Source organism: Polypterus senegalus, chromosome 2 (assembly GCF_016835505.1).
Source record: "Polypterus senegalus isolate Bchr_013 chromosome 2, ASM1683550v1, whole genome shotgun sequence".
Taxonomy (NCBI): Eukaryota; Metazoa; Chordata; class Cladistia; order Polypteriformes; family Polypteridae; genus Polypterus; species Polypterus senegalus.
In genome coordinates, this window is record NC_053155.1 from 100,317,091 (window position 1) to 100,341,407 (window position 24,317).

Sequence of the window (24,317 nt, forward strand, 5' to 3'; positions counted from 1 at the left end):
ACACAACTTTTGTCAAACCCCGCATAAATATAGCAGGAGTACAAGAAATGCAGCAAAAACATACAAAACATAATGTGAAAAACTTGTAAAAGTCTCAACTTGAACACTTGAAATGCATTTGCTGTGAGTAGGTGACCCATCTACAGAAGGGGTGGACATTTTTGCCATTAGAAGACTGCAGTGTCTGTAACTGATTGATTTTTAGCCTTCCCACAAAGGATCGTTAGGAATGTGGGCATACGGCAAGTACTGACCCCAACTTTAAAAAACGGGTGGATGGCATACTCGGACAATTTCACTGTCGTCTAACCAAATGGGCTGAGTGATTTCCTCTTGTGTGTAGAACTTAATATGTCCCTGCAACTTTCAGGTGAGCAGAGGAATCTGTGAATGATAGTTAGAGTGCTGCCATTCTCTCTGCTATAAGCAGAATTAAGCACAATTAGTTTAAAACCTCTAATTTTTTTTTTTCAAATCAAGTATATGTTTTTTATCATTTTTATTTTTTACGCAAACAAGCAACTCCATAACCATGAATCGCACCTCTGAGTAAATTGTCACTCATTTCCTTCTTGCTGGCCCTGTGCCACATGGCCTTGCGGATGCGGTTTTATGAATGCGGCTTGTCAAGAATAACATGTTTTTACGTACATGGAGCACTCTTTGTTATTAGCAGGTGGATCTTGCAGTCCTCACGGCCAGCTCACATCCCTCCACCCTCATTTTCACTTAATGCGCCCAACCTTGTGGCACTATTGCTGTCGCGTCGTGTGATTTATGGTGTTCTTCTGACGATACCAGGATTAGAAAAAACGCAAACTATAAAAACAAAAGCTTTTCCTTTCCCTGTGTGACGAATTTTATGGCAATTAAAGTCAATCCGTCTATTTTAATAACCAGCTTATTGAATAGGTGACAGGGAGCCATAGTCTGGAGTGGTAATTAAAATGAAAATGTTGACACGAGTCTGTCTTTGCAGAAGCAGACGCAGTGTTATGCTGTGTACTAGGTATTCTTGTAATGCACACTCCATTTTGGTTTCTCTGTGGAGATTCTTCAGTTGTACAGTAGATCTGTTATTCCAAGTGGGTATTGTTTTTACCATTCCTTAAAGCTGTGTTGCTAGAGGTACAGTATTGCTGGATCATTTGGCATGATGGAGTGAATGCTAGGAACACTCCGATCTGGAAAGCTGGATGGAGTCTGAACAAGTGCAGGAGTACAAAAGCAAACCACACTTAACACACAAGCAAAGAAAAGACAAAAGAAAATCTGCCAGACAAGGTTGTGTGTTTTCAAGATCTCCATGCACTTCAGAAGAGGTCGTATACCATGTTTGGGACTGGCCAGTACTTGAATGGGAGACCATCTAGGAAAAGGCTTGGGTTTCTGCTGATAGAGGTGTTTGTGAGGCCAGCAGGGGGCGCTTACCCTGTGGTCTAAATGTGGACCCAATGCTCCAGTGCAGTGATGGGGACACTGTGCTTAAAAATGGTGCTGTCCTTCAGGTGAAAGGCAAAATCAAGTTTTGGACTCGCGTTCAAGATCCCTGGGGATCCTTCGCAAAAAGTAGGACATATCTTGATGCCCAGGCTAAGTTGCCCACTATGGCCTTGCCATTCTGGCCCCCTAATTATCCCCTATCTGTAATTGTTTCTGTCTCTCTCACAATTACACCACCTAATAGGTAATGTGTAGTGAGCGTACTGGTGTAATAATGGCTGCCGTCATCTCACCCAGGTGGATGCTACACATTAGTGGTGGTTAAAGTGGCTCCACAATTACTATGAAAAGTGCTTTGAGTAGTGAGAAAAGCACTGTACAAATGTAAATAATTTTTATTCATATTATTATATTTAAGTAATCCGCTTTTATTGTATATGTAGCCTTATACTGGTAGCCCACTAAACGGGTGAAGTTAGATATGGTCAACATGCCAGACCAGAAGCTGGAGGCTTGTGTGTAAAGTGTCCATCCATTTACAGTTTATCATTCAGTGAGACATGTGAGGAACAACTAAGAAGGAAGGTTTTGATTGAGCATAATGCATTCAGTTTTTTAGATGAGGAAAGTGGCAAACCAGAACTCCATGAATAGCTCTAGCTGCATATAATGTGCTTTGTCACTCTAGAAGACTTCGAAGAGGAGTGAGGTGTGAAATGAGAGCATGTCATTATCTTCTGTGTATGTAGAGGACAGTCCTCATTAACCTCTCGGCAGCTCACTTTCTGATCCTCAAGTTAACATGTTTGTCCTTTCTCATACCCACACTAGCAGGTGCTCAAAAGACATTACCTGCAGGCTTTCAGTCATCCTTCAGACTTTAACAGTGAAAGTTATAAGTAAATAATATAATAAAACCAGGGTAATACAAATGTTAATTTTCTCTTAAAAATATATTTAAAGACGGTTATTTTTACAGCCCCAGCTGTCATATTACCACACCACCCTTGTGTGACTGCACTTTACCAACGATGTATGACGCTCCCTCAGCAGGCCTCATATGAGACCCATAAAGCTATCATGACCTGATGACAGTTACTCATGGGCTTGGCTTTGAATAGCAGTCATTCCTGTTACTAGTGATCGATGCTGGTGTTCTGGCCACTCATCGGGACACACAGGTCTTTGGTCACCAGAGGTACACTAAAGTGTCTTATGTCACCATATTTTCAAAGAGAGCAGCCAATATTAAAAATCCTAGGGCAATTTTCCTTGTTAGTAATCTAAAATGAATAGAAGCTGGAGTTTATTGTAAAGAAAGAAAAAAAAACTGCAAATGCTGTAATCACGTAATAAAAAGTTGAAAAAGCTGCTCCTGCCAGGATAAAGATGATCTCACTGTTTCACATTTAGCACTCTATTTGATGCTTACGATGGCTGTAGGCCTAGCCCTGTGTTTGATGTTATAGTGTAAATTGATGATTGATTACTATCAAACCATTTTTGTTAATCCTACTGCAAAGACATCCACTAGCACAATCGCACAAAGGGTTAGAGCAATTGATAACCACTGATGTGTTTTTAGCATTTATATTTTTCAATCTGTATTTTTGGGCACACTGACCTAAACACAGGAGACTGGGGCGAAGATAACCATCCAAAGGTACAGGGAGTTGAGGTGTCAATGGCCACCTTTTACTATGCCTTTCTACAGTTGTTCTTATCCTAAGTTTATAATCCCTGTGAAATCAGCAAAGTGTGTCACGAATACTTTAGTTATAATTTTAGAACTTCTCATTTAGTTTTTGCACAGGCTTGGGCTCAGCTGGCTCTAAGCCTGGCAAACAACTGTGTAAAAATTGACTGCGAACCACAGAGCTAAAAATAGAAACTAGCAACAACTGAAATTCTCTGAGTCATAATTATAGTTTTTCTCAGGATCCTGAATCCTGATGACTGCAGGCTATTGCTCAGCAAAGTCCAGTAGCGACTCTGCACTGAAAAGGCCACTGACACATACATATCCTGGGAAATACTGGCTCTTGACAATTAATAATGCTTCATTAGCCATCCAGGGCCATAATACATAGCATGGCTGATGACAGGTCTGTGCTTATGTGAGAGGTGTGCCGCCCTGCTGACTCACCTAAAGAGTACTGCTTCCATGTCAGAGCTTTGCTTCCTATAAAGGATTTTCTAGCCTGTGCTTGGGCCTTAATTTTGATTTTTGGGGGGGAATTGTGGGTCATTTAGACTGAACAATTGATTCATGTCTGTCTTGTGTGTGTGTGTGTGTGTGTGTGTGTATATGTATGTATATGTGTGTGTGTATATAATATATATATACACACACACACACACTATGGGAGTAGTCTGTCCAATTTTGTACCTACGGCCCAAAGTGACTTCCATTCAGCTAGAGGTGACTAAGACATGCACTGCTTACATAGAGATGATTCCTCTTGCAGACTGTGGCATACAGTAAGAGTGGGCATTCCTGGGCAACAAGAGTCTGCTGTATAGTGCCACCTCATTAATGAGAAAACTGAGTTTTTTTTTCTGCTTTACTAATTTACATATTAAGAGGAAGATTTTTGTGACATACGGGAAGTAGTGGTGTTTCGCAAAAAAAGGTTTTCGAGAGTAAAATAATGGGCCGGCTGCTGGTCAAAATGTAGAGGTTGGTGTAAGATAAGCTAACCAATTCTTGACAAAAACCTGCTGAAAAATAAACTGAATGAAGACATTGGAAGGGTGATGAAGGGGCGAGTTGGATTTTCATCTGTGCATTTTATGGCGTGTTAGGGACATGTTGCCCACACACCAACAAATGCATGTTTACCAAAATGTTTTTTTTTTCTTGACTGTTTGATTATAATTTAGACATAAAGATTGTGTGAGAGAGTCTATTTTAGGAATTACATGTCTGGTTCGGATGTAGCTATAAATGGCCATGGCAGATGTAACAGGTATGCAGCAAGCCAGTGATTTAGTTTGGCAGTGTACCTGCAGCAAAGGTTACCTTCACTGCCGCAGACAGCTGTTTCTCTCTGCCAGGGCGGCATCCTGTGAACTTCAAATAAACCTCATCCGACATCCTCCATCGTTCCAAATAAAGAACACATCGAAGCTGCTGACACTGCTCCGCTGTGTGCTTTTCCTGTCGTTTGCCTTTGTTCTCTGGGAGTTGTAATCATGGTGTAACTTTATTTCCCCAGACATTACGGACTTGCATCCGGCCAAGTAATGCAAGATGCTTGTTTAACTTTGGGTCTCGTATGACATGTGTGGTCTCTGGCATTTAAAGAAGATGGGGAAACCAGGAATGCATATGTCTGACTGCAGTGAGGAAAGTGTAAAGACTTCAGATGAAAACAATAAGTTGGCACTGTCTACTTCTGATCTTCACACTTGATGTGTAAGTCTAGAGAACTGGTGCCTTCTAAAAGTGTTAAGACAGTAGCATTAAGATTGCTTATTTGAGGCATACTCAGGATATTTAACAAGAAAACAGGAAAAACTTTTGTATTTTATGGATGTCTTAACATTTTAAAATGGTACCTAATTTTGCTTTTTATTCAGTCCATTTCATGTACAGTATGCATAGCTACGGAGAAAAATGACCTTAAAGTAAATTCAAGTAGTGCAAAATGTAGAAGGACAGCATAGTGGGGCTGCTGCCTCAGACCACTTCAGATCTCTGGTTTGGTAACTTTCTTGAAGACTTCATGTTCTCCCTGTGTCTGTTTGTTTGTGTTGGTTAATTGGTATCTAAAGTGGCTCAGTGGGAGTGAACCCTATGATCCTCCCTTGTGTTCAGTGTTCCTGGGATGGACTTTGGTCTCTTGTAAACCTACAATTGGATTGGAAGAGTTCAAAATTGGATAAAAGGATAAAGCACAGAATTAGGACATGGTAACCGCACCAAGCCAATGACCCACTGACGTCTCCGCATTCTTGATTTGTTCTTGTGCAGTGCTTTACCTTACCTTTCTCATGGAGCTACTATATTGTGCTCCCGACTTACTTTTCAATTTATTTTTTTTTTACTATGAATTAAAATGACATTCATTTTTTTAAATATCTATAAGGATGAGAACAGGAATTATAACTTCAATTACTGAACATGTATATAGGACTTTCTGTCCACTGCCTTTATTCTTCCAACATACACAGTAAATCTCACAGCTTATCTTCTGTATTTAGTGTGAAAGTATTATTTCAACCAGTAGAAAACCAAATTCTTAATAGGGGTCGCAGGACAAGTACAGTAGGAGGACAACCTGCCAGGAGCATCTCTCATGTGATATCATCCAGGCCAGAGAAAGGATATTCCTACAATCTGGACAGCACTTTTTGTTTTGATGTAGGGGTGAATTTAGCCTTTTCTTGATCTTTAAAAATAAGTGTATTTGTGCAGAGAATAACATCCTCTCAACTCCAGGAGTTAAAATTTCTCCTTGACATTGTTTTTGTAGAATTAACATGTCTGTTTGCTGACTGGATAATTTAAATTTGCCCGGAGTAAATGAAAATTTGGGTCTGTGTAAACCTTGTGGCAATGATTCTGGGATTAGGCACTACCTCCCTGTGTCACTGTAGTTGTAATTAATGGCCAGCTCAAAGTAACTCATTACACTAACATGCCCACCTTTGAAATGTGGAAGGACAGAAATTCATACAGGTATTGCTCAGGTGGGATTCTAGTCTATTGTGGCATGTGTACACAGATACAGTTTACACATACTCAAAATATGCAATATTGTACAAAAGAAAACGGCCTCCAAATTTTTCAAACAATTGTAAGTTAAATTTATGACATTAAAATAAAAACAGCCACACACATTTGTCATAATGGTTGTACCCAGTCACAACGAGTGCTTGTAGACACTGCAGCCACAGCCAGTGTCAATCTGGGCACAGATATCTCACACAATGCAGTTTGCTTTAGTTTGATGTTTGACAGTGCTAAAGCCATCAAAGCTCTGATTTTAAATCACATGACTTGGGGAGATGATATAGTGTTGGGAACATGCAGTGATGGCAGCCCTTGTTTTTGGAACCAGAGTTCGGGAAGTGAATGGTTGGCATAAAGGGAACAGGTAACACAGCTGGACCTGTGCTTACACAGGTAGTGTGGTCTGGTAGTACGTTTATGGGCTAGATGTCACTAGGTTCCAGTTCACTTCCCACCACTGATTCCATGTTGTTACTTAGATTTCTGTGTAATTTCAAACTTCTTTGAGGTTCTAAGGCTCTGTGTAAAGTAACACATATTGGTTTGTTGAGGAGCAGAAGTGATTGAGAGTATAACATGATGCCCGGTTACTCACTACTGGAGGATGTATGGTCTCTTAAAATGTACAGTAGGAATTCAGAGTGGAGTGTGTGTGTGTGTGTGTGTATAGCATTTCGGGTAAACGCAATCAAATATTCATGACAGTACATACACTTATGTTTGGCTGGAGAACAAATGGGAACATAGAAGATAAAGTGGTAAAAACATAAGCCTCTAAATGAGTGCTACTAGCAGGAGGCAACTCCACTAAGGTGCCTGCACTACTGCCATGTTGGGTAGCAGAAGCTAAGAGAAGAACCCCTCCTAAGTGTGCAGATGTGTGTGACAATTTTTTAAAGAACAAAGACTTTCTCTGTAATGGCAATTTTTACACACACCTCTTTTCCTTCACTGTCTATTTTACAGTACATTTGAGACCTGTAAGAACTTACCATTTTTACTTCACATTATGGTCCCCAAAGTGGCTTTTGAAAATGTAAGGAAAAAAAAAAAAACCTAAGTGGTTTCCAAATAAGACAACTGCAATGTGCTGTAAGCTAGCAGGAGCAACTTTTGGGGTTCTTCCAGCTATTTTGCCTAATGTGAATATTTTTCCTGGATCACTTTCCACTGAATCATATTTAAATGACAGAGGAAGCTGTTTACTGAGCTATACAGCTACTAATTACCTGACTTGTTATTGTTTTCTGCAATCATTCATTCGTCTACTGTTTTGTGCACACTTGCTACAAATAAGCTGTGGTTCTTTTAAACATAAGTATGTACGTCGGTGGCTTTGAAAAACAGCCTTCATTAAACAGAAATGAAGTAAAGGCACAGTGCTGTGGAACGATATATGGCTAGCTTCACGATTTAGGGCTATGCCTTTCTCAATCAGATGTGTCCATCTTCTTAGTTGTCACCTTTATGTTCACTTTCTGTGTAACAACTCGATGATTAATAATTAGCTAATGTTTCCTAAGAGACATGGGATTGGAGTGGGAAATCTACAATGACAGATTTAAACCCGGATTTTCCAGACTATTTCTTTTTAGGGAGGGGTACATTAAAAAACTAAACTACTTGCATTAGAATTCTGTACTGTAAGCACCTGTATGTGAGCACTAATTTCTGAATATTTCGCTCTAAGTCCTAGCGTGTCTAAAGCTAGGTTGTTAAATGGTTAATATACTAAATTCTACTAGACTGACCCTCGCAATGTGTATCCAGCCTTTTGCAAAAGTTGTGAGTCTTTTTTTAGCTAGTGCAATTCTGTAAAAATAGCTGCTGACCTGGCTGTTAATATGCTTTGTCATGCCCTTCTGAAACCTGGCTGAGGTTAATTGGAGTTTCTTTGTGACACAATGATAATAAATTGTCCCACTGTATTGCCATAGCAGAAGAGCTTAAAAATAGGCCTGCTCTCATTTGTGGTCAGCAAACACTAACAGATGAGCATCAGTCACCATTACCTTGGGCTCTGTGTTTGAGAACTTGAGAGCAGCTTTGGTCTCTTGTGACAGGGGTCTTGTGCTGTCACAAATGGATAGTGTGTGTGTTTGGTAACATGTTTTAGACTGATGCTATAAATCATGGTGTTAACGCCTTCGGATTAAACTGTAAATCTTGTCTGATCAGTTAATCCAAAAGAAGTGGCTTACTGGAAGCAAACCTACATCACTGCCTGAGATGTATGATCCTGTAGAAGACTCCTTGTTGTGTGTATGTGTGAAGTTGTCTCTCTCTCTCTTTTTTTTTTTTTTTTTAATCCTCTCTCTCCAGGTACATTCCAAATTTCAAAAGTTGTGCAAACTGGGTTGATTAGTGTCTCTAAATTATCATGCCATCGGGGCCTGGTTCATCATCATCATCATCATCATCATCCCTACCTTGTGCCTTCAACTACAGGGATAGGCATCATCGTCTGTCAACCCTGAATTACAACCACCTACTTCATAAAATGGATGCATTTTCTTAAATAGCAAATGTACCCTGTAGTTGGCTGACAGCCAACAGTGTATATTTTATTTTTGGATAACAGCTAGAATGAGGAAGGGCTGATTGTCATTTTATATTTGAGAGATACCAGTGTAATAACGAAAACGGTGCTTTTTAAATATAATATCATTCTGAAACCTACATCATCCAATTCAGACTCGTGTGGTTAGCACCTATCCTTGCAGCACTGAGGGCAAGGTGGGAAATAGCTCTGGACAAGGCACCATTACATCGTCGGATCCATTCAGGCACACACACTCATACAAGGGCCAGTTCAGAGCTGCCACTTATTCTAACCTGCACATTAAGGGGGATGTAGGGTCACTCAGAATTGGCTGGGGAGTGTGTACAGGCTTTCCAAATATGTTTACAAATGCTTCCCATGTCTCATAAATGATGCAAACAATACCATGAAATGGAGCGCATGAAATGCAATACCTGTGACTGCTATAATCATCAAATGTTATCTATACCAAGCTGCCCAAGCTCGGGGGCTAACAAGCAGAACGACACATAGTCTGTATATGCAAAAAAGCAGAATGGGCACACATTGTGTCAGGCAACTGAGCCTTTTTGAAATTAAGTCTAGTACTAGGGCTGACTGTAGGACAAGTTGCTTGTACACCACTTTAAAATGTCAGAATTTCCGTGCTTGCCAAGTTCAGTCCTGGGAGACTCCTATGGCTGCAGTATTATTCCATGTTCACTATCTGTGAGTTGTTTCACCTTGTTTAATTAGCTGCTTTTATTCTTCCCATATACTGCATTTGGAAAAGACCAGTGTGAAATGTACATTCTGCAAGGAATTTAGAAGGTTTTGTACAGATGTTATAATTTAAATGTTTTTTCTGTTAATTTACCTTTTTTCTGTGAAGCTTGCTGTAATCCTAATATTGACAATAAACATCGAAACATGAATTTTATTGGAATTTAGCCTATCATTTATGTATATTACATGTATGTTAAATGGAGATTTTTTTTTTTTATCTTGAGTTTTAAGATTTTCAATCTACATTTGCTGTGTTCTGGTTATTTAAGCCATTTTTTACTTCTGGGATCACTAGTTGGTATGACCCTGCCAGCCATCCCTTAAGATTAACTACCATATTTATATGTGGACACAACACAGAGCCACACTCTAAAGTATGGCTAACATTCCACCATAGCAGTGGGTATCATGCCTTCACACTCTTGAGAATTGTATCACATGCCTTATTTTGCATCAGTGAGCATCTGGCTACATCTTTTGACACCTTTATAATAATCCTACAAATATTTACATTATCCCTTTATGAATTTCATAGAACAACTACATGCAAATAACTGACAGCTAGAACATGAAGGAAAAAAAGCCACAGTGAATGCCTCCACCATCAAACAGCTTTGGGCCTCAGCTAACCAAATATGGTTGACATGGACAGGTATGCAGTTTCTTTCTGCACAGCACCTTTGTAGGCTGCAGCCTTAAATAGGTAACCTGAGCGTTTATTAAACTACTGAGTCTAGAGAGAGAGAATTGTCATCTTTTCCTTATGTTTTACAACAGCGATAGATCTTACATATTCAATATATCTCACAGTGCTGTTTGAAGTGGCTTGCTATGCTTCTTTTAGCTGCTCTCGAAAGCAAAAGAAAAGTAAAGGTCCACACTCATCTAATATTTGTCTCGTACATTTTTCTACGGCTCAGCACCGATGTGAATAGAGAAAAAGAAGAAAGAAGTCTCACTTGATAAAATGGAGACACCTGTTTGTGTGCATTTAGGTTTCTGAGGATCACAAAGTGAGCCAGAAGTTGGGTTTCAAATAATGACCATGTAGTTGTCAAGTCTGCCTCATGAATTCCATTGCCTAACTGCATCCCTTCACTATTAATGGACCCTGTAAGACAAAAATACAACCGGAATGGGAAAGGACGTTTCCTGATTTGCCTATACCCCAACACCTTATTCATATAAGGCTGTGGAACAATGGTGCCTAGCATGATAATTGTTGTCCCCATCAAGTTGTATGTTCTGTTCAAAGAACCTCATTACTTGTGACACTATGTGTCCTCGTATTACCTCTACCAATATATGTTTACCTGTAGAACATCCATAGCATGCTTGATTTCACCCCTCCTTTCTATTTTGACGTGACATTAAAAGAAATCAACATAATAAAAGAGTTGGAAGTGTAACATAACAGAAAACAACTGCCCCTAATTACAGGCTAGTGGCATGGCAAATAATTCCATTGTGCCCACTGTTGCTTGCTGGTCACTACACCTAGGCTTAGACCTCACCAATGGAAAGCTGAGCCACATTTGTGTTTTGTACACTTTCCTAGCCAAACAGGGCTTTCCCTGCTTGTTGTTGTTGCGAGCAGTCATTTATGGAAAACAGTGATTAGGGAGGACTGGCAGGCTGCCCACACTTCGAGCCGCTTAAGGTGGATAGTCAAGGCCCACACTGCACCGCCTCTCGTTACTCTTCCAGTGCATCCAATTGCTCTTTTGTGTGGATAATAAACGATAAACGGCAATGATTGCCTGGGAGGAGCTTGTTGTGTTGCTCAGAAGTATATAAGAGGAGCCTATTTGGACATTGCTAGTGTTTCAAGTATCACTGACTGATCAGAAGCAGGTACAGCCAGTGCAGCTAATCAGAAACTCTCCGAAGGCACCCTGGGGTAGGTGTCATTTACTGTTTCAATAATTTGGATTAGTATAGATTATTGATGCTCAGTTCTTTGAAAATATACAAATTTAAACTTGATGGTATGGCACCTTTCTCCTGATACAAGAAGTATGAGGCACTAAGTGCCAAGTGGGGGGGGGGTTATTGTAGATGAACAGTTAGGTGGAATAAAGGAGAAAAAGTAGCTGGAAAAGACATAAATGTGAATGGGTAAAAACAAATGACCAAGACAATGGTATTTTTGTATTTGATTTTGTTCAATACAAGTGGTAAAAAGATCTGTGTGTAATGCAACTGGTAGTGAATGTTTCTGGAAGAAGGCAGCTGGAGCTAAAACAAATTAGCAGTGAAATGTCTTCAAATGGGTTGAGATTTTAAAGAAACAAGTTTGTGGGAATGAAAGAATCAAAAAACTGACCTAAGGTGACAATAAACTCACAGTTTTAAAAACTCCGGAGAGGGTCAGCTTGTAGTTGACATTCCTGCTAATGAGAATTTTAAAAATGAAAATTTGAAAATATTTCCTGCCATTGAGAATATTGCTGCTTGTTTCTGTCACTCTACCTGGAGATGTCTGACGTTCTTGATTAGAAATCAGTTTGTAAAAATATGTGAGCTGTGCTTTCATCTTAAACTGACTGCCGTACAAATGTGTGCTGACAGAGCACTCATACAGTGGTGCAAGAAAGAAACATGACAAATGCCAAGTGATAATAACTTTTTGTCATTTTAGATTTACTCTTTGTCTGGACACATAGTTAGAACAGAAGGAGTTTGGTACCAAATATTTCTCTATTTAATATACTACAATGCATTTGATCTATTTACTTCAGTAATATTTTGTATAAACACTCAGGCTCACAGAACAATGTAAGTAGTCACATAAACATTTAGTTAATCAAATTGACAGTTTAACACAGATTTAATGACAAGTGTACGTTCATATGTAAATAACATGCTAATTTCAAAATGGTCATCTCCTCTTTAACACACACTCAAATAAAAATTAACAGTGACACTTTTGTATCTCTGGATTTCCACCAGTAGTTAGCAGGGTCTCCAAAGTTTCTCACAGTTTCACACTCACTCTACACGGAGTAGTAATCTGGAGTGAACAAAATTATTCTGGCACCCAATTTATGAAATATTATATATAATCATATAGTGTTATATAATATATTAAAGTCTTAATATGATATGGTGTATTTAGGGAGTTTAAATGAGGTAATGTGCCTGTTGTTTCATGTAGCTGGATTTGGTCACTGGTATCTTAAACTTTTTGGCATCTGACACTTGCGTCTCAGTGTGGTTATCAAATAGTAATTGTTTCTGTGCCGAGTTCACATTATGCACAGTTTTCTTTGTTTGGTTACTATTATGCCCGGGTTTCTGCCCAGGTCATTTGAGACACTTCTTAGTTAATATGAGGCACCAGCTAAGTTAAGTTTAAGAGAGATGAGGAATATTTGAAACAGATTCAGACTGAAACACCTAGAGGAAATCAGTTCATCTGATTTTAAACTGTGCTCATCTGAGTGTGCTCCATTATTTTGAGGGCCATATTTATATATAATAAAAAAAAAGCTTAAAAGCCTCTGGACTTCACTTATGGAGAGTTAATACTGAATCGCTCAAATACAGGCACCTAAATGCATGGATAACCAGCTCTCCTCCTGCAATGTCTTACAGGATGCAACGTGCTTTGTGCTTTGTATTATGAATAATTATTCGGCTGCCTTATTGCTTACATACCAAAAACTGTAACTTTTGAGTATACTTGCAAAAATAAATTTGGTTCACTTTTAACAGGATACTAGACAGCTGCCCTTGTAAACATGCATTGTAGAAAAGAATAATACTTGGGAAAAGTATACTTTTGACACTGTGTAATGGCCGATGTTTTCTGAAATTCACTAATCAACAAAAATCTTTTTTTTTTTCTTCTGAGCTGCACAAAATGAAAACGTCTTGATTTCTAAAACCCAACTTTTACTATTCAGCTTATTCATTCATTAATTTTTTCAACTTTCATAATCATTGGGAGCAGGATTCTGTCTTTGCATCATCAAGCTCAGTAAAAGAAGAAACTCTGAGCAGGATGTCAGTTCAATACAAGATATGTTTGCACATATACAGTACTTGTATGTGCACTAAGCTCATTTTAGCATGGCCAGTCATCCTAACCTGTACGTCTTTTAGGGTGTGTGAGGTGGGTGCGTTTGGGGCCAGGGAAAACTCACACACTGAGAGAACATGCATACTTTACACTGATATTACCAGGCTAGACTTTTAGCCCAGGATTCTGGAGATATGAGGGCAGAAATGATAGTCAGATATACACAAGAAACATGGCTGCCAAGAAGGAACCCTGGGTGAGTCTGAAGTCACACAGCTTTTGTATACCTGGCAGTGTAAACCCCTGCAGCTGTCATTGTAAGCTGTAGTGCTATTTTTGCAAGACCTGAAACAGGCAGACAGATCTGTAAGGGGCCAAATGTTTTGTTTCTTTTATTATGACTTCAGCGTTTAGTTTTGAAACACTTATGCAATTAAAGATTTTCACTATTCCTTTTTTCTAAAATAGACATTTTGTCTTTTTCGTACTGCTTTATATTCCCAGTTTTCCACATTTTTAGTAGTGCTCCATTTGCTTTGAAGGGATATAAGTTGGGTGTGTCAGTTTAAATATGGAACTTGGTTAGGGTTGTCCCTGTTCCCTTTAGCTTTTGTTTTATTCTCAATTCAACTGTGGTAATGTCATGGAAAGCAAGAATATTTCATTTTACCATTGGCACACGTGGCAATACCTAACCTAGTGCCAGGTTGACCACAGTGATGTCTACTCCTGGTGTTAAGGAGAAAGCAGGAGATCATAAAGTAAGAAGTGAAAGGAGATGAAAATAGAAGTAGAAAGTTCAAAACCAGAGGTGGAAGAAGTGTTGATGCTGATGAGCAGATAAGTGAGGAGGAGACAAACTGAGATTTAAGGGAGATGTTAAGTGACTGTGAATAGGATAAAAATAAAAAAATTTTTGCATGCCTGTTATAGCAAGACAGTACTGGAAGAACAATAGGGTTCATAATGGCTTATTCATGCAGCAAGTAGCTTTTTTGTAAAAGACACAATGTGAAATGGTCAATTTGAAACTTATTGTCAGTACATTGAGATTCTTAATTTCTCCCACAGGTCAGTGACCGTAGGATAGTGCAGACAACAGACAATAAATACAACATCATACATTAAATACATATAAGAAATGAAGGTCCGGTATACTTACACGGGTTGTCATTTCGAGTGGCTGCTGATCAGCATGAAGACTTTAAAGTAAGAGAGTAAGCGAGAGTTGATGAAGAGGGAAACGTGAAAGCGTAACGAATGATTTAGTGTTTAATACTGTACAATAATAATATATGTCTTTCTAAGGCAGCATGGTTTACATATGTCCTGGACAAAGGGCAGCAATGCTTCTGTATTATATTCTATGCTGGCTTCACCGACCTGTGCAGTGCTTTGAGGTCCTAAGCTTAGCAGATGCCATACCAGGAAATAATGCTAACAAGCAGATTCCAGGATGTAAAACTAGATTGATGAATGAAAAGGGTAAGAAAGATCCCTACCTTTTAATGCAGAACATGTCTGGTACTTAAACCTGGCATGTAGAAGTTCACAAATCGCTAGCGTCGTTTTAACAGAATAAAAATTGGTCGGGCTGGCAAAAGGAGAGAAATGATGATGCAAACTTGGAACCGTCGAAAGGCGTGTTCGCCAAAGATGCCCTAGCTTTAAAGTCCCTTTGATAAAATGGTTAGTTAAATACTAATACATCGGGATTTGCTATTTATATTTCTACTTCCTCAGCTTATATTCAAATAAAACGTGCTCTCCGGTGCACACAATACGTTTGGTATTTGATATTACATATATCATTGGCTATAAACGTCCTGAACACCAGCAATTCTTCCTCGCCCCAGCTGCGTGCTGCGTGCGCGCGTGCCGCTGGTGACGTCCACGGGCGCCCTTTTTGGCTCCCTGTTGTGCGCACGCGCTCGCATGCGAGGTTAACCGAAACCTAACGGCAAAGCACGTAACTGCAGATAAAGTACGGCTTAGATAAATAGAAGTATCAGACATGTAAGTGGGGAATTTGAGTCCAGTTTTATCGTATCAAAAAGTTAGGTATTTTACAATACTTCCTAAATACCCCGGTCTGTAAAACCATTGATACCTCTGAGCTGTGTTCGTGTGGTGACCTGTGGAATTTATCTCTGTGTTCAGCTCTTTCCGTTTTGAATTGCAATTCATTTTTGTGAAAAACGTTATTTTAATTAATATACCTTTGAGCAGTTTTTAATTAATGTAATTACTGGCAGTCAGTGTTGGTGCTAGGTTTTTTCGCGCCATTATGCCAAGCTTATTAGTGCGGCAGCCGACTGTTCGGTAGCTAACTCGCGCGGTCCCACCCCCCCATGATCTGCGCCTTAGGCGTATGTCTAATTCGCCTTAATGCTGGCGCCGGACCTGCTGCTAGTACAGCCAGTCATAGATTGGATGACAATGCCCCTGTAGGGCACACGCATTCACTCCATCACATTGGGCCAACAGAGCCGCCAATTGATGGGCATCTCTGAGAATGCGGGCAGCATGGGCGGAGTATGCAAACGGCACACTGTCAGCTGCCCGGCCCGCAGATGAAATCAAATTTAGGATCATATCTTTAATAGAATTACAATTGTTAGGGGGTACTCTGCACATTATAAAATAAAATAAACCCAAATGCACAATAGTTCTTATAGGTGGACTGTTGTTCTGAAGACTTCTCAAATAACAAATACTTTAATTGCTAACTATTCCATAATTACACCTAATATATAATGTGCTAAAGAATGCACCTTTGAACTTGGTAAAGTGACTTTTTGGGTTAACATCACCTCCATATATCAGAGTTTCTTAATAAAGGCATCTGGAGCTAATTTCCAGTCAGAATACCTGTCTTCTTGTATTGAAGGTTCACGCTGAGGATTATTATTTTTTTTGCTTCACAGAAGGCCAATCACATGTGGCTTTGTGTGACTGACCAATATGCCCAAGAAGATGAACTTGGTGTCATCACTCTCATTCTCTGGCATCCTGTGGAATCAGATATGATTGGTGTATATTACATATTTGCTTGCATATACAGTATACAGATTACTTTTGGTCCACAGCCTCTATCTGTCATAATTCTGACAGGCACTGTTCCTGTTTGTTCTATCTTTTTAAACTGTTTACTGTATGTTTGCCCTCTCCCCGCAAGATCTGAAATTACTGGGATTTCTTTAGCATGTGTAACTCCCTCAACATCTTGCATTGGGGAAGCACAACAAGAATTGCAGTTCATCTTCTATCTCCAGTTAAAATTCAAGTGGTGTATATACGCTGAGAGAGCTCGCCATGGGTGCTTGAACATTTCAATCATTAGGCATCAGCTAAACTCATTGGTGTGATTAAATCCAGCCACTGGTTTAGTTTATGTGTGCACTTGAAAGCCTGGTTAAGCAAGTCTTTATCATGACTAACCAGCAGCTGTCAATGAATCATTTTTATGTAGTGCTATTAACAGCATGCACCATTATAGAGACTTTTACATGGCAAACATGATTACAGTATCAGACATGAAACTCAGAAATAGAATACCCATTTAAAATAACTTGAGTACAAGCTGAACCAGAAAGCAATATTCAAGGCACAATATTAGGAAATTCAACAGTATGAAATTAAGAACAGAATCATTGTGGAAATTGAGAAATTATTTGAAACAAAAACTGATGTAACACAATAAAGTACAACAGAGAAGCAATACAGGAAGAACTCATGTAGAATATGAGAAAGTAAAAAGGCGTCTCTCAGTAGTATACCTCAGGTACATCTGAGTGTCTTGATCATCTCTGTTTTGTCAGTAAAAGCAATTGTTAAGTTTTCTCTGAATAACTCTATGATGCTGTGTATTGTCTCCTGTCTCGAGCCCAGTGCTGTCAGGACAGGCTCTGGTCCTGCGACCCTGAACTAGATTAAGAGTGTGAGAAAATGTTAAATAATCATTGGAGTGAGGCCTGTATACAAGGTTATAATTCATAAAACAGGTCAGCATTCCACTTTGTTTCATATGCTGCCAAATGGAAAATTTGCCTAGTGACCGCTACAGAGGGGTAGGAATACTGTAAACACGGCAATACATGCAAATGTGACATTTTGAAACTTTTCTTTCCCCAGATCTTATGCTCCTAGAAGACTATTTTGATGAAGATGAAGAGCCACCTTTGCTGTTCTGTGGTCTCGATTTTCACGGTAAGAGTGATCAACATGGGTGTCAAGTATCTCCTGCCTTGTAATTTTCTTCAGGCACACACCACATTAAAATGAAAAAGGGTTCCCATTTCAGTCAGAGAATCAAATCGTTATTTCTTCAGGGGTTAAAGCTGCAAGCAGTACTCAACTGAAGGAGTATGCTGTGCTGGTAGCCAGGAGTCAGTGATTTAAAATGGAAAGATAATTGTGGTAAAGATAGAAGTGATATTATCATTAAACGCTGTTGTTTTACTCCTTGGTTCATAAACACACCTTTACGACTTTTCTTAAAGGTTAGCAGGCGGCACAAGAGTTGCCCAGTGTGAGCGAGTGTGGATCTGTGCATGATTGTGCCCTGCCATTACCTCCTGTTCTATCCAGGGCTGTAGCATCCATTCTCTTTAACTTAATGCGTACGCATATGCAGTGATGCCAGGATAGGCATTGGCCTCCTACAGACCCTGAACAATAAAAGTGAGTTAGAAAAATGAATGGATGGGGGAAAAAAACAATGTAAGCACACTGATAGTATATTTCCTGTTTTTTACAGTTGCCATCCTCTTAGAATTAGAACACAAATACAACACAATGTGATAGAAGGCTTGCACATTTTAACATGTTAATAAGAAAACAGAAAGATGTTGTTAGAGGTGCTTTAAATTATTTTAGTAGATCGTGGAAACCCAAGGCTGAATCACTTACCAAGATGCCACAAATGCATTTGGATACAAAAATAGGAAGAGGTGTCGTAACAGCTCAGCTCAGCTCACTTTGCCCTCCTTTATCTCTTTTGATTTCATATTGATTAAACATGATGCAGAAAATGGTCTGGAGGGCAGGGGTACATCTGCACAATTAAGATCATGGCTTCTGCTTGGCTGGCCACTAATTCTCCTGTTGCAAAATAACGGGGAGCTTTTATTGGCATCATCCAATTAATCGGGGCAGCAGGGAGTCTGAGCCTATCCTAGAAGAATAGGTGCCAGGTAGAGCACACCCCTGCACACAGAGCTAACTTAGGGTAGCCAATCACCCTCCCTACTGCCTAAACATTGAGAATGCCCACTCTCCACACAGACTGTGCCAGGGCTAATATTCAATCCCAGAACTATGGAGCTGTGAGGCAGCAGCACTAACCACTACATCACATCATTACTCTCAGCAGTGCTACAGGTTATTTGTGCAGTTCACTGAACTCCAGATCTATTTGCTTGCAGTTAATGCCTACTCAAGTATCTTCAGGCCTGAAGGGGAGCTGTAATGCAGAGTGACATTAATAAGTTTAATAATGTGATGAGCTGGCAAAGCGAAAACTGGAAATGCTGAAAGCTGCACCCACTTGAAAGAACCTGAACTCTTCCAGCTCTGTTCTCTCTAAAATTCCTCTAGGCAGGGCATTTAAACATTTGAATAGGCTGTAAAGGTGAAGTTTTAGTTAACATTATTTTGAACAGAATGCTTACTTTAACGAGGAAGCTCTGTTAGCACGTTCATGGTGGCTCCCATGTTTTTGTACTGTAATGATATGCTCTTCTTCAGTCTACTGCTGGAGCATGAGGCCCTGCTCTGACACTATTTTTTTGACCAAGAAGGAAGCGACAGGTAGTGGTGTGTTTTTCAAGGTGACTAGATCGCTGTCATGGGAAAGGTTCTTTGTAATATTTTTCCAGGTCACTAATTAGGCGGAAGGGAACACGCCTTCAGAAATGCGTATTCACTATACTGCCTCAAGGTTTGGAAAGCACTTAGAGATATGTGGGTGTAAATTTTTCCTAAAGAACAGCTGAGTCAGAACATCAAACCAACAGGATGGCATGCAGTAATGAATATAATAGATGTGGTTCAATAATCATTAGTGCTGACTCAACTTTTATTTACCAGTTATCAGATATCTTTATCAAATGGTCGTGGACTGCTGAGGAAACATTATGTTCTCTTAGTATCTCTGTGGGCTTTCTTCATGGGCATAGCCACAAGAGCGTTGGGTCTTGCTATGTGTCTGATGCATTGCAGTATTTGATCTGGATGTGACTCTAACTTGCTATGGTGCAGGATTTCAAAAGAAGCTTAAAAAAAATACCTATTTAATGCTGTCGGGCCTTATGTTACTGTATTTACATTTTTCAAGTTCTTTATCCAGTTGCACAAACTAAATGCTCTACAACATCATTTTTGGAAAGGAGTTTTGCAGCACCTGAATTTTGAGCTCAGATCCCTAACAAAAAAAAAGGCGAGTTACTCTCACATTTTGCGCCACTTAACGTGCTGCTAGGCAATGGCTGTTCTAGAGTTACCATTAGCCTGAAGCCTGATCTCTTTAAAATTTAAGAAATAGAACACAATAATCTGTAAATTAATTACTTGTTTGATGCCTTAGATCAAAGGGAAGAAACAACTGATGAGAATGTTGATCTTGTGCAATTTGGCATAAACATTTAAAGCATCTCCGTTTCAAATGTAAAGTAATTTTAGCTTGACCAGTTTCGACCGTTGCACCATTATTGACCAACATCTCGTCATAGTGATAAACTTCTAAGGCAAAGTTTACAAAAACAGGAACTGCTTCCAGACAGAGTACTTCTGCTAACCATGCTTGTTCCACACTTGTTAACTTTTGAATGATCACCATGGACAGTAGTAACTCATGGCCAAGAACTAAAGTAGATGTTAGTTTTGGCTTTGATTAACACTGCTGCCTCATCAGTCTAGATTCCTGAGTTTGAATCCCAACACACGCATTACCTGTATAGAGTCTCCATGTTCTTCCCATGTTTTTGTGGACTGGCACCCTGACCAGGACAGTTTCTGTCTTATGCTTGAGGTTTCTGGGATAGGTTCCTGAATTGGATTAACCAGATTCGATAATGGATGGATGTTCATTGTAGTCTTAAAACCCCTTTGAATTTAATGAAACGCTTACTGCCCCTGAACTCTGCACAGTTGTAGAGAGTGAAGGTGTCATCTCCTCAGGCTGTATGGCACACCTTGATGAGCTGCTTCTGCTTCGCTCCTGTTGGTAAGGCCCATTTTTCTGCTTAGTATAATGGGGAAACATACAACAGTAAATGTGGCTGCTGTCCCTTTTTTATTTTTATAGAGTTAATAAATCTACAGATAGAGCAACTTAATACACAGCGTAAAATGTTACAGACCACTGTAGGACAAAGTTAGACCTCCCACAGTGCTTTAGTGATCGTTATTTATGGCCCAAAACATCCTTCAGATCTGAACATCTTCATAAATCGCAGATGGAGTATTTCCCTTTATTGTTTGTCAAGAAAGTGCTGAATCTGTTTTCACACAATTTCAAGGCCTTGCAGAGCAGAGCACAGCAATACATCTGGTACATCTGGAGAGTGGCATGTGACTCATGCCTAATAAAATAATTCAAGTTGAGGGCAACTACAGGAAAAGCCATTTCACCTGAGTTGTTAAACAAAAGTTAGGAGATCTTAAACCGCACTGTTAACAGCCTGGAGCTCAGGCTCTGTCTATACTATCGGGAAGGATGTGATGTTTTGTCATTTTTTGAGTCATGAATTGTTCTGTTTAGTCATCTCTCAGGGGGAATACTAGACTGATTAATAAATGATTAAATAGCACAGTGGATTTTTTTTTACATTTTTCTTTCTGTTTGTGTGTTTGATGACTGCCTTAGGTCTGCTTTCTATTTTTTTTAATTTTGTAGACTTTGTCTCTGTGCCTTTTAGTGCATCTGTCATTAGGTTTGAAATCTGTCTTTCCCTTGATCACATATTCAGCACATTTTAGTTCCATTTTGTAAATCCTTCCTGATGACACATTGCTGTGTCAAATGAGTCTTGTTTTGACCTTTTTTTTTCCATCCTTCCTTAAAAGTATGTGGCCAGCTGATTTGTTTCCGTCCTTACTTGCTGTTTGGCGTGACACTAGCCACTGTTTCATCTTGAACTGTCATGTGAACCATTTTGTAATGCCCTAAATGGACAGTATAAAAGGTAAATAAATGAATATGTGTTTTAATCCTATTATGATGGTTAATTGTGATAGACACCATATTCATATCCAAGGGGGAATTCACATGCTGCATTAATCGCACAGAACATAAAGTACACCAAGACATTGTATAAAACAGAACCACACATAATATAAAGAATACAGCACTTTTTTAGTCTATTGTGTCTCTGTGCTATAATGTGTTATCACTGACTAGGTTAAAGATCACCACAAAAAAAGTCCCCCAGTAATATCTTGTAGCACACGTTGCAGAATGAGCCAATAGCTGAAGGTTCTCCAACACAAGAAATTACAGAAGGTGATAGATAACCTTGTGTTTTTTTGTACTACTGTCTTCAGCGGATCCAGGGTACAAAGTAAAAATGATATAGCAGACTGAGCTGAAGTGGGTGGTAAACAGTTGGGCCCATTCACTGAATGGGTCTAAACTGTCATCTTGTACCGTGCAGGAAGTGAAGCCTTACACAGACGTCAACCTTCTTCAGTTCTACCCTCTAACAGGCCCAGATAAATCAGCTCTGAGCAGCCGAAAGGGAATCCAACAATTACAAGGCTTTTCCTGACTCACTGTTTGCAAATAACATAAATAATGCATGGAGTTTCTTCTTTGTTTGTTTAAAGGTAACAACAGGTAGCAAGCAACAGAATAGAAAAGCCTTTTATTTGAAGAGATGTGCACATAAAGAAGAGAGAACTGCCCAAGTTAGAACACAGCAACAACATCCACCTACACTTCAGGCATAGCTTACCTGTTACAATTTCTCTTTGTCTGCGCAGGTGCTGTACTGCCACCGAGTTCTGGGCCTTCAGTGTGGACCACAAGAGTTGCTCAATGGTGAAGGCCAGTGTGTGCCCTGTCTACAGTGCCCTGCCGGAGAGGAGCCTGACCAGGTAGGTGTTTCAGTGTACTGTGCACATGAATGGCAAATACAGACTGATAATACTCTTCCGGCAAATAAAAGTATTACAATAAGGATCACATAGCTAGAACCAAAACCCATGGTTGTCTCTAAGTTTTATAAATTTACAGATTATTTTTAAATTCCCAGTTTGGCAATTTAACATTAATACATTCTGCTACAATGGCATAATGATTGGTCCCCTAAGAAAAAATTGCTAAAAATTAAATATATATGTAACACGGTGTTTAAATTCATTTAATTATTTTTTTATTTCAGTATTGCAGTTCCAGCAATGACCAGGAAGCACAATGTCGGGCCTGTGCAGTGGGCACTTTCTCAGACAGCCTGAGCTCTTGGCCTTGTAGAGCACACTCCTGGTGTGAGAACTTGAATCGTGCTCAGCTCAGCCCTGGCACATCTACCACAGATGCAGTGTGTGGAGACTGCTTACATGGGTGAGTTCTTACAGAAGACTTTCTTGTGGTACAGTGACAGCCCTGATGTAACTCAGAGGGCAACGTGTTTAGTCTTTCCAATGTTCTTAGCATTATTGTGCACCGTGAGGAGTTCACTTGTTCTGCAGGGCTTATTTTGTATCCAGAGATTGAGCAGCAATTCTAAATTGGCCCAAGGTGAATGAGTGGGTGTCGTGTGATACTGACGTGATACTGTTAAATGCCCCAGATTAGGTGGCTGGCCCGATCTTCACAACACTAACTGTGCCTGAGTGTATATTTTACGCAGACATGCTGCCCAGTGGAGTTTTTGTTTTTCTCTCCTCTGTTGTCACCTGGCCATATCTCAACAATAACATTACTGGACATTAATTTTTTTAGATTCCTTTATGTTAATTGGTATGTTTAGCTACATGTTTAAGCTAAATGTACTTTATGATCTGAAATGTGTATGTAACCTGTAAGCTTGTAACAATACACAAAGTCTATACAAAAATGAAATTAATGAACTGGCCGGTCCATGCTAGAAAAAGACTCTGGCTCACCTAAAATTTTATATTGGAAAAGTTGGTTCACAAAATCGATAGATGGATAATGTGTTTATTACAAAATGCACCATCTCTCTACATTATATAGGCGCACAAGCTTCTAACCATTAAGCTGTTTTGTAGATTTCCTCCAGGGTTGTTCAGCCATGTTTTCTCCCTTTTGATGTGTAGCAACGAGATACCTTATATGACAAAAAGCATTGTTAGTCTGTTTATACCTTAAAGGTGGAACTAAATTTGAGGAAATTTTAGTTGTGCAAAATTTACTGTAAATACTTTTTTGTGTTTACTTCCTATGAAGTGAGTGAATATTTTTGAGAAGACTGGAGTGTCTGATTTCAAACGGAAGTGGAGTTTCCTTCTTCAGCATTTTGTAGCCCAAGTGGGACTGTAGGCAGCAGTACTTTTATTAATGAAAGTTGCAATGGAGGCTGAGGTTCAGCTGACTTTGACATTCATTATATTAACTTTATCTATTTTCCTTAATAGCCTTTTCACTTTTTTGGCAAGTTTCCTTCCTAATCACCCCTGTTTTTACAGGTTCTTTGACACCGAGGGCATGTCCATTCTCATTAACGAATGTCTTCCGTGTGCGATGGCTCCAGTGGGGACAGCTGCCTGTGAAGGTCAGTTAAATTTGATTCAGAATTTTGGACTGTTGTTACTAGATGATAAACACTTGGCATATTTTGCAC

The 24,317-nt window shown here is 39.4% G+C and overlaps 1 protein-coding gene across 3 annotated transcripts in view; it reads left to right on the forward strand.

The window, feature by feature from the left end:
* The window catches only part of relt (RELT TNF receptor), a 41,184-nt gene that overhangs the window by 7,496 nt on the left and 9,371 nt on the right, over window positions 1-24,317 (forward strand). For 2 of the 3 annotated variants that reach the window (XM_039744254.1, XM_039744257.1), the window contains exons 2-5: window positions 17,647-17,721; window positions 22,495-22,608; window positions 22,896-23,074; window positions 24,163-24,248. In XM_039744254.1, coding sequence (XP_039600188.1) covers window positions 17,674-17,721; window positions 22,495-22,608; window positions 22,896-23,074; window positions 24,163-24,248 — 427 coding nt within the window. In that variant the 5' untranslated portion in view covers window positions 17,647-17,673. Of the gene's footprint in view, window positions 1-11,325; window positions 11,389-17,646; window positions 17,722-22,494; window positions 22,609-22,895; window positions 23,075-24,162; window positions 24,249-24,317 lie in introns of those variants that run through there. The other variant, XM_039744256.1, reaches the window with a different exon arrangement.